This window comes from Syngnathus floridae, chromosome 3 (assembly GCF_059516105.1).
Source record: "Syngnathus floridae isolate MCC-2025c chromosome 3, RoL_Sflo_1.0, whole genome shotgun sequence".
Classification (NCBI taxonomy): domain Eukaryota; kingdom Metazoa; phylum Chordata; class Actinopteri; order Syngnathiformes; family Syngnathidae; genus Syngnathus; species Syngnathus floridae.
The window spans coordinates 19,974,019-19,984,618 of NC_142415.1; the positions used below are offsets into that span (position 1 = coordinate 19,974,019).

At 41.4% G+C, this 10,600-nt stretch overlaps 3 protein-coding genes across 3 annotated transcripts; 1 reads left to right on the forward strand and 2 right to left on the reverse strand.

Moving 5' to 3' along the window:
* Window positions 1-174: 174 nt before the first annotated feature.
* Window positions 175-2,338, reverse strand: LOC148401009 (uncharacterized). The gene is made up of 2 exons (XM_088371787.1): window positions 1,859-2,338; window positions 175-1,304 (listed from the first exon to the last, which is right to left on the reverse strand). Exons 1-2 carry the CDS (start codon window positions 2,049-2,051, stop codon window positions 511-513), a joined length of 987 nt encoding a protein of 328 aa, XP_088227913.1. The 5' UTR covers window positions 2,052-2,338; the 3' UTR covers window positions 175-510.
* A 411-nt stretch (window positions 2,339-2,749) lies between these two features.
* On the reverse strand, window positions 2,750-6,191 carry LOC148401010 (uncharacterized). Its single transcript, XM_088371768.1, has 2 exons — window positions 4,797-6,191; window positions 2,750-4,663 (listed from the first exon to the last, which is right to left on the reverse strand). Exons 1-2 carry the CDS (start codon window positions 4,918-4,920, stop codon window positions 2,982-2,984), a joined length of 1,806 nt encoding a protein of 601 aa, XP_088227894.1. The 5' UTR covers window positions 4,921-6,191; the 3' UTR covers window positions 2,750-2,981.
* On the forward strand, window positions 5,756-9,844 carry LOC148401011 (uncharacterized). Its single transcript, XM_088371767.1, has 2 exons — window positions 5,756-5,845; window positions 6,373-9,844. Exons 1-2 carry the CDS (start codon window positions 5,809-5,811, stop codon window positions 9,501-9,503), a joined length of 3,168 nt encoding a protein of 1,055 aa, XP_088227893.1. The 5' UTR covers window positions 5,756-5,808; the 3' UTR covers window positions 9,504-9,844.
* Window positions 9,845-10,600: the final 756 nt, after the last annotated feature.

Sequence of the window (10,600 nt, forward strand, 5' to 3'; positions counted from 1 at the left end):
CGCGCGAATCAATGGAACAATATTAAATAATTTCCACAATACTAAATGTAGATTGGCTAACAATTTGAGCCTCGATGTGTGTCTTGTACCACAAATGGTATAGCAACTAGCAACATAGACACACAATTAAAAAAAGGCACTTATTCCAATAGAAAGGAATGAAACTGCTATGAATTTGCTTCACCATTTTTATTGTGTTTTAATAGACAAAAACACCAGTGTGCTGTATAAAGCATATTTTAAGCTGATACTGAGACATCAGCATCATTTTCAAAACATTATGAACACAAACTTAACTGTGGTTTAAAGTCATTTGACAACAGCACACATAGGACAATGATGAGCATTTGCGGCACAACTAAGACAGTATATTTATATGTAAACAGCATCTACTGGTTGAGCTTTTATCATAGGCTTGGTAAACTAATAAAAAGTGTGATCATGTACCCTGTTTATTTGGTTGACCTGATATGTGTCAAAGATCTTTCTCAGTGCAGCTTTGAGAGCAAACTAAGCCGATGGTTTCTTCCCTGTGGGTGTTCTCATGTGTTGTCCCAAATTTGAGTGAACATTGAAACTTGGGTTGTACACCGAACAGGCAAAATGTTTGGCTCCAGCGTGTGTTTTCTTGTGCTGAATTAATGCAGAACGATCACCAAATCGTTTGCTGCACAGTGAGCAGGAAAACGGTTTCTCACCAGTGTGCGTTCTTGTGTGCGTTATCAAGTTGGCCTTCTGAGAGAATCTTTTACCGCAAATTGAGCACATGAATGGCTTTTCTCCTGTGTGAACCATCATGTGTCTTCTCAGATTCCTCCTGTCGCCAAGAGTTCGCCCACATTGAGAGCATTTCCAGTGTTCTTTGCCCGCACTGTGACTTTTTATGTGCCTTGTCAAAGTATACTTGGTACCAAATGTTTTGTCACAGTGAGAGCACTTGAAGGGTGTGTTGTTAGTATTCCGTGCCATGTTGCCTTCAGAGTGTGACGTGTTATTGTCATGATCTGATAACGGCGATAGGAGGCTGTCTGCTGCCTGCGATTCTCCTCCGTCGTTTGCTGTTGCCACGCGTTGACTTGAGCAACCGCTTGAAGCCTGCGGCCATCTGTTCTTCTCACTTTGATGGTGAAGAAGCTGTGACTGCTGCCCATCGTCCTCACTCTTAAAAGGGACACCAGTCAATGACGACTTGCTAATGTCAGCCTCCTCTTCTTCCTCTTTAATTTGCACGACCTCTGGATCGTGCCGGTCCACCCTGAAGCTCCGCTTCTGCTGTTCGGAGGGAAGGTCTTCCTCACTGACATCTGCAGGAAACAAGAAAACAAGTAAGATATGGCAGATGTGGTTTGTGTTCGTGCTGATTAAATACAGTTGGATTTACTGTTTGTCATTTTAATGACTCCATTTCTATTTCCATTTTGTGTATCGTAATTAGAACAACAACATTATTAAATCAAAACATTTTAAGTCTTTGTAATGGCATTCTATATATTAGTTAAAGTTGGATTGACAAGATTTGCATTTACCAACGAATTGGAGGACTGAAAAGGATGACATGGTGGATGAATTTGAAATCAAAATTGTAAAACAGTTCCGCCAGGGGGGCAGATTAGACTGATATAGCAACACCGATTTGTAAATGTAGCTCAATGTTAGTTATGAAGCCATCCCATTTGGTTTGCTCTTGGACGTTCACCACCTGTTAGCGATTCTTATATTTGCTCATAGGATCGCCTGAACGTTCGTTCCGCTGACCTCCTTCAGTGCCCGAGGCTCTTCGCCTTCACGTGGATTTCATGATAGAAATAATGATAGTGAACATCATTTCTTTCACAAACGGGAGGAAAACTAAACAAACCTGCTCCAAGTGATTCAGCTTGAGGCCTGAAAACGGCGTCCAGCAGTTGACGTTGTCTCTCGTTCTCCTCTTTGGTCCGACAAAGTTCCTCCTCGTACTCTGCTATCGTTCTTGCAAAAACTCCAAATATTTCGTCGACGGCCGCACTGAGTCGTTGATTTAGCAACGCCTTCAGCATTTCCACTTTACACATTTTCACACACTTTTCGCTCACTTCCGCTTCTCTTTGTTCGCAGCTAGCAAGCTGCACTCAGCTAGGCTAAGCTAACTAGCTGCAGAAGCTTCCAAGTGCACCGAGACTGCACGAAATGTACCAGCCAGTCAGTCAACCTAACTGCACTAGTCGCCTTTTCTGTCAGGAGGTCTGGAAGCCCCGTGTCGAAACTTTTATGTGCTTCAAACAATCCGAGAAGTTTATTAGGAAAACGTTGGACGAGACTTGTGTTGTCGTAGTGACGATGACGTCGGTGATGACGCAGATCATCCTTCTGATCTTCAGTGAGATCAAATGTGTCGACATAATCTTTGATGTATTTTTCTAAGCTAAACCAGCAAAAACATCTTTAAAATGACTATTAAAAGAACAGTGGTCTGGTTAAATCGAGTTTTAGATCGCCCCTTTTTCCCCCTTCATAAAGACCAGACAGAAATTTTCTATTTTCTCGGGTCTCAAAAGCTTAACTGGTCGGAGTTTCAACACATTCGTTTTGATTTGAATATTAATAATTAATCTAATTAATTGCTCCTCGTACTCTGCTAGTGTCCTTTTGAAACGCTCCAAACAGCTGTAAATGTATGTAACAAGTGGCACCACAGGAGGGCGCTCTGGGCACCTGCATTACGTGTACACTATTTCAAGTATTGTTAGAAATACAGTATAACACTTTGCTGTTGAAATAAAAACTAAAGATGTTTTGGATTTATTTTAACAATGCAGAAATTTCACAACAGACAGAATCGTAGTTTTCAATGCACAAAAAGCGCTGCCAGGAACAATGGTCAAGTTTCAAAACTAGTAAAAGATTCCGACAAAACCGTCAGCACGATTTATTAAGCTCTGCTGTCAGATCAACTCTACAAATGAGCTCATGTTGCTTCGCAGGGGAATTCCAATCTTGCAGCTTTACATCTTGCCTGCGCACTTGTGTGTTTTCAGATTGTCCTTGCGTGAGAATTTCCTGTCACACACACCGCAACTGAACATTTTCTCACCAGTGTGTGTCGTCATATGTCTGTCTAAATGTGAGCGACAAGTTAATCTCATACCGCACAGTAAGCACGAATACGGCCTGTCATCCGTGTGTGTTCTTTGGTGGCGAACGAACGAGGACTGCACACTAAAACTTTTGTTGCACACCGAACAGGTGAAAGGTTTTTCACCAGCATGTGCTCGAGTGTGTATCATAAAATATTTCTTTCCAGCAAAGCTTTTACCGCACACTGAGCAGGTAAACGGTTTCTCTCCAGTGTGTGTTTTTTGGTGCCGTACAAATGATGAGCGACCGCTGAAACGTTTGTTACAGACTGAACATAAAAAAGGTTTTTCCCCCGTGTGTGTTCTTGCGTGTACCATGAAATAAGTCTTCAAGGCAAACCTTTTACCACAAACCGTGCAGGTAAAAGGCTTGTCCCCAGTGTGCGTTCTCTTGTGTCGGGAAAATGTGGAAAAAGCACTAAAACGTTTATTACAGACTGGGCAAGAAAACGGTTTCTCACCAGTGTGTATTCTTGTGTGTACGACAAAATGTGCCTTTTCACCAAATCTTTTGCCGCACACCGAGCAGGGAAAAGGTTTCTCACCGGTGTGTGTTCTTTTGTGTCGAACAAATGACGACCGGCCGCTGAAACCTTTGTCGCAGACTGAACAAGAAAATGTTTTTTGTGCCGAGTGGCTTCTTGCGTGTATTGTCAAAATGGACTTTTGCGAGAATTTTTTACCACACACCTTACAAGCAACTGTTTTTCTGCCCCTGTGTTTTCTCAGTGGCGTTTCCGAACGCACACAGGACGCTGAGCAGTGTGGCTTTAAAGTGCTTTGTTCACTGTGGTTTCTGGTGTGTCTGACCAAATTTCCCTTTTGAGAGAATTGTTTACCGCAAAGCGAGCAGACAAACGGTTTCTCACCAGTGTGTGTTTTTTTATGTCGGATAAATGATGAACGACTACTAAAACTTTTGTTGCAAGCTGAACAGCAGTATGGTTTCTCACCAGTGTGTGTTCTTGCGTGCGTTGTCAAAACCGACTTACGAGAAAACTCTTTACCACACACCGAGCAGGAAAACGAATCTTCGCCTGTGTGTGTTCTCATGTGCTTTTTCAAATGTGAATTTTGACGGAATCTCATCCCACAAACCGAGCATTGCTTCTTCAGTGTGGTGGGTCGTGTGTGCGTTCTTGTGTGTCTTATCAAATTTCCTTTTTGAGAGAACTCCTTACCACAAACTGTGCATGAAAAGGGTTTCTCCGCTGTGTGTGTTCTCATGTGCATTTTCAAAGCCGAGTTGTTGCCAAAACTTTTTCCACACTGAGAACATTTCCAGCGTTTGTTGTCAGTACGGCAAGTCGTACTGCCTTTAGTTTGCTCGTCATCATCAGTGCCAGCAAATGTCGTGTTGTCACTATCTGCTTGGGATCCTCTGCAGTGGTCTCCATCACCTTCTTCATCCTCATCTTCACTCTTCACAATGACACGGATAAATGGCACAGAAGTAATATCCTCTTCCTCCTCCTCCTCTTTAATATGGGGGGGCTGCGCCACCTGCAGCTCCACGCGGGAGTTGCACTCATGCTGCTCAGGATGAAGATCTATTTTATTGACGTATGCAAGAAACAAGACAAATATACAGTTTGGAAAAGTCAAGTGCGTTCCTTCCATCCATGATGTGATGTCTCGCTGTACTTTGAATTACACACATTTGGGTGTAAGAAGTAATCAAACCTTCTCTTTGTAATCCGTCTTGGGGCTTCTGGAAGACGGCGTGCAGTTGTTGACGTTCTTGCTCGTTGTCTTTTTTTCGCCAAAGAGCTTCCTCGAACTCATCTTTTACACCTTTTGCACACATTTTCCTACGACAATCGCAACACTTTCTCTTGCTTTCGAGCGCCGTGTTGCTAACGTCAGCCTCTCTTTGTTAGGAGCAAGCAAGCTAAGCTAAGTTAGCTCGTGAAGTCTGAAATTACACCAAAGCGAGTCCACGCGACCACGGAGAAAACCATAAACGAAGAACTCGATGACGCAAAAAATAAAAATAAAGAACGAAATTGCGAGGAAATAAATAATACGGTTTATATAATTATGCTACCTCACTAACTTTGCGTTCCCATTCGTCCTATACCTTGGTTTCTTCTTCTACTTCTTGTTTGAGTTGAACGGGCAAACAGTCTTCACGTGGAATAGCGCCACCCACAGGATTGTTGTGTAACTCAATGAGTAAGCTTCGACGGCAGAGCGCAGTTCGCAGTTGAGTTAATGAATTACGAACAGATTTACGGTGGCGGCAGTTCGTCAAATTACAAAAAAAATACATTTGGTAAAGACGAAATCCATACCCAAAAGCCATCAAATTCATATTTTCGTTAAGCATTTTAATTGGCTGTAGTATCACATCTGTATTTAACAAAGTTTTTAAATGACTATCTCTAATGTTGACTGACTTACTTACTCTTAAGTTAGCATTAAAGCAAATTTGGATCCATTAATTGAGAAAGAGAATTATCTTGCATTGATTGGGGTGATAAGATACTTACAGTCATTCAATCGGGTAGATATATTTTTAATTTTCAGTCACCACACTTGTCATCTAAGGCACCTGTATCATCTTTCCCCAGTGAAATGAAATTTCATTAACCTTTTCTGTATTAAAACAAAATCAAAATTTTAAGTTTCTTTTCCAAGTCTTGTTTTGCCTTAGTGAGTTGCCGTAGCCCTCCCCGTAGCCTGCCATCACAAAATGGCTCAATTATTGTCGTCGTCGTGGCTTGGCTTGGGTACGTGATTCTCAAAATAATTATTTTTCAATAAGTGGTGATGAACGAACTAAAGCCTCGACATATTACGCGCATCACTATTTTACCGGACTCAAACAGAATTTTTATCTTCGTGTCCAGGTGCGCGTGCACTTCTCTGGCGAACTTAGCTTAGCTTGATCGTGGCTAGCAAAGATGCCATAGCATGCCACATGGCCCAAATAATGCAAAATAACATATGTACAATAACGAATGCATATTTACACTAACAAGAACATACGTACACTGACGTTTTTTTTTAGTTTTTAGCTTAACTGACTGAAAATCATAGCTACCTTCTGATGCAGTGATGACGACACTCTCGGATTTTGTCACAAAGAAATCCGTGACTTTGAATGATGAGCCCTTTTAGTCTTTGAGTAGGACAAAAAAAAAACAGTCAGATATAACAACATACATTTTGTAAAGTCACACTACCATAACATTTCAGATACAACAAAATCAAGACTTGAGTGAGCAAAGCTTGACTTTTGTTTTGTGTCCCGCAGTCCCCAGTGATCTCCTTCATGAGCTGGAGGAGCCTGAATGCACCCAAGTTAAAGAGGAGGCGGAGGAGCCAGTGTGTGCCCAAATGAAAGCCAAAGATGAGGAGTCACGACATCCTCACATTAAAGACATCACCATGTTTCCATTGCCTGGTGTCAGCATGAAGAGTGAAGAACGTAATGGAGAGCAACATAGAGGACCAGACGCCACCATCCCTCCACTTTTAGATGATGGAGACCATCGCAGAGGATCCCAAGCTCCACCAGCAGACAGTGACGAGATAACGTCACACTCTTCTATTGCTGATAATGAAGATGAAGGTCATTGTGAGGAGAACAGAAAAGCGGAGCAGCCAGTGTGTGCCCAAATGAAAGCCAAAGACGAGGAGTCACGACATCCTCACATTAAAGAAGGCATCACCATATTTCCATTGCCTGGTGTCAGCATGAAGAGTGAAGAACGTAATGGAGAGCAACATGGAGGACCAGACGCCACCATCCCTCCACTTTTAGATGATGGAGACCATCGCAGAGGATCCCAAGCTCCACCAGCAGGCAGTGACGAGATAACGTCACACTCTTCTATTGCTGATAATGAAGTTGAAGGTCATCGTGAGGAGAACAGAAAAGCGGAGCAGCCAGTGTGTGCCCAAATGAAAGCCAAAGACGAGGAGTCACGACATCCTCACATTAAAGAAGGCATCACCATATTTCCATTGCCTGGTGTCAGCATGAAGAGTGAAGAATGTAATGGAGAGCAACATGGAGGACCAGACGCCACCATCCCTCCACTTTTAGATGATGGAGACCATCGCAAAGGATCCCAAGCTCCACCATCAGACAGTGACGAGATAACGTCACACTCTTCTATTGCTGATAATGAAGATGAAGGTCATCGTGAGGAGAACAGAAAAGCGGAGCCTCAGGGTAGCATCTCACGTCCACACAAGACAGTAGAAGGTGATGCAGACTGCTGTAGAGGATCACAAGCAGACAGCCTCCTTGCTCCGCTATCAGATAGCGATGAACTAACCTCACACTCTTCTGGCACTGTTGATGAACACTCCCAAGGTGATATGACGCATCACACTGACAAGAAACGCTGGAAATGTTCTCGGTGTGATAAAACCTTTACCTGCAAGTCATTCTTGAAAAGCCACAAAAAAATACATGTAGGCGAACCTTTTACCTGCTCAGTTTGTGGTAAAGGTTATTCTAGAAAGGAAGCATTAAAAATTCACACCAGAACACACACTGGAGAAAAACCTTTTCCTTGTTCCATGTGTGATAAAACATTTTCTTTGAAGGAAAGCCTAATGAGACACACAAGAACACACACTGGGGAAAAACCTTTTACCTGCACAGTTTGTGATAAAAGTTATTCTAGAAAGGGGCATTTAAGCAATCATTTAAAAGCACATTCTGCCAGCGAAAAAAAAACTTTTGCCTGCGCAGATTGTGGTAAAAGCTATTCTCAAAAGCAAAGCCTTTTGTGGCACCAAAAAACACACACTGGGGAAAAACCTGCCTGCTCCGATTGTGGCAAAGAATTTTCCACAAAGGGAGCATTAAAACTTCACACAAGAACGCACACTGGAGAAAAACCTTTTCTTTGTTCGCAGTGTGGTAAAACATTTCCTTTGAAGGAAAGCTTAATAAGACACGCAAGAACACACACTGGGGAAAAACCTTTTGCCTGCTCAGTTTGTGGTAAAAGGTACTCTAGAAAGGGGGATTTAAGCATTCATTTAAAAACGCATAGTGCGAGCCCAAGAAAACGTTTTACCTGCTCAGATTGTGGTAAAAGTTACTCTAAAAAGGCGTATTTAAACATTCATCTAAAAACACAATGTGGGGAAAACAAATTTGCCTGCTCAGATTGCGGTAAAAGCTATTCTCAAAAGCAAAACTTATTACGTCACAAAAAAACACACACTGAGGAAACCCTTTTTGCCTGCTCTAATTGTGGCAAAGATTTTTCTACAAAGACAGCATTAAAACATCACACAAAAATCCACACTGGAGAGAAACCTTTTGTTTGTTTGGTGTGTGGCAAAACATTTGCTTTGGAAGAAACCTTAAAAACGCACACAAGAAAACACCCTGGGGAAAAACCGTTTGCCTGCTCAGTTTGTGGTAATAGTTACTCTAGAAAGGTGTATTTGAGCGTTCATTTAAAAACACATAGTGCAGAAAAACCTTTTGCCTGCTCAGATTGTGGTAAAAGGTTTTATCAAAAGAAAAACTTATTATATCACACAAAAACACACACCGGGGAAAAACATTTTGCCTGCTCTGTTTGTGGCAAAACGTTTTCTGCAAAGGGAACATTCAAAATACACACAAGGACACACACTGGAGAGAAACCTTTTCGTTGTTCCGTGTGTGATAAAACATTTTCTTTGAAAGCAAACTTACAAAGTCACACAAGAACACACATTGGGGAAAAACCTTTTGCCTGCTCAGATTGTGGTGAAAGCTATTCTCAAAAGCAAAGCCTTTTATGGCACCAAAAAACACACACTGGGGAAAAACCTTTTGCCTGCTCTGATTGTGGCAAATTTTTTTCTACAAAGGGATCATTAAAAATTCACACAAGAATACACACTGGAGAAAAACCTTTTCTTTGTTCCGTGTGTGATAAAACATTTTCTTTGAAGGAAAGCTTAATAAGACACACAAGGACACACACTGGGGAAAAACCTTTTGCCTGCACATTTTGTGGTAAAAGTTACTCTCGAAAGGGGGATTTAAGCATTCATTTAAAAACACATAGTGTGGGTGCGCAAACACGTTTTACCTGCTCAGATTGTGGTAAAAGTTACTCTAAAAAAGCATATTTAAACATTCATTTAAAAACACATGGTGAGGAAAAACCTTTTACCTGCTCTGATTGTGGCAAATCTTTTTGTACAAAGGGATCATTAAAAAATCACACAAAAACACACACTGGACAAAAACCTTTTCTTTGTTCCGTGTGTGATAAAACATTTCCTTTGAAGGAAAGCTTAATCAGACACACAAGAACACACACTGGAGAGAAACCTTTTTCCTGCTTGATTTGTGGTAAAACTTATTCTAGAAAGGGGTATTTAAAAAAACACATTTCACTGCGGTCATGTAATAGTGAATAACTATACAATCAAATTCAATTTCCATGATTCAACTGGTTCAGTAACTGCTCATTGTAGTCTTATCATCCCTCATCATTTCAAAACATGCCATCATTTTTCATATGGCAGGCTCCACATCCAATTTCACCCAAATATGCATCTCAACTTTTGTCATTTGTTGTTTTGTTCAATTGCTGATTTTTCTTTGCTCTGTTTTTTTTCTTTTTCTTTTCATCTTTCTCTTTCTTCATGTGTGATGTTAGTTGATTTGTGGCTCGTGCCAATATGTATTCTTATATTCTATGCATTGTGCCAAATTGAACATTTCATGATGAATAAATAAAAATATGCATTTGATATAATTATAGAGCTAGTCATTTTTAATATTACATGGGTCGGACCTCACCGTACAGAAAGCTGATAGGTCTCGCCGCCATCTTTCTGCAACGGAATCCTAAAGGGGACAAACATAGCAAATGGTCAATTTGCTGGGTCAATGACTCCAGCGTATGTACAAAATAAAATGCAAACATTTATGTTGAATATTTGCTCGCATCCCTGCTGATGATGTGTCTCTGTGGCACCGTTAGGCATTTTATTAGTTCACCACTAGAGGTCACTAAAGCTTGTAATTGTATCATCTAGCACCAAATTCCTCAACTTCGTGTGTTTCATTTAAATCATGAAATAATAATCTTCCACATCCTTAAGAGGCCACGTTGAGGTCGCCCTTTACACCGTGACCTCTGAAAGTCGTTTTTAGAAAGTACATAGCTGTGTTGTGTTCAGCCGAGCGAATAGAAGCCAAAGCTGAGTGGAAGACGCAAATATTTTTACAACAATGTTTTTGCGGGCTTGGGGGCATCGAATATGCATCGGAGGCCGGCATGTTTTCTTCCCCTCGCCTCCTATACACACTTTTTTTTTTGCCATCTTGTCCCTTTTGACCTTTTTGCAGGGCACAAGGATGGTGTTTGTGGGTCCGTCGGGGCAAACCCCAGAGGATTAGATGCCTCCGTCTTCTCTGCAACCGTTTTTCCTCCAGCTGTGCAGAGTTCACTTTTGCTAAGAGCAAAGCGCTTCAACTCTTGAACTCTGCATAGTCTGGCGTTCTGATT

Coding starts and splice junctions, on each gene's coding strand:
- LOC148401009 (XM_088371787.1), bottom strand. CDS start 2,051: ATGTGTAAAGTGGAAATGCTGAAGGCGTTGCTAAATCAACGACTCAGT. Junction 1,305..1,858: donor AGCTGAATCACTTGGAGCAG/GTTTGTTTAGTT, acceptor TGTTTCCTGCAG/ATGTCAGTGAGGAAGACCTT.
- LOC148401010 (XM_088371768.1), bottom strand. CDS start 4,920: ATGTGTGCAAAAGGTGTAAAAGATGAGTTCGAGGAAGCTCTTTGGCGA. Junction 4,664..4,796: donor AGACGGATTACAAAGAGAAG/GTTTGATTACTT, acceptor TCAATAAAATAG/ATCTTCATCCTGAGCAGCAT.
- LOC148401011 (XM_088371767.1), top strand. CDS start 5,809: ATGGCTCAATTATTGTCGTCGTCGTGGCTTGGCTTGG. Junction 5,846..6,372: donor GTCGTCGTGGCTTGGCTTGG/GTACGTGATTCT, acceptor TGTGTCCCGCAG/TCCCCAGTGATCTCCTTCAT.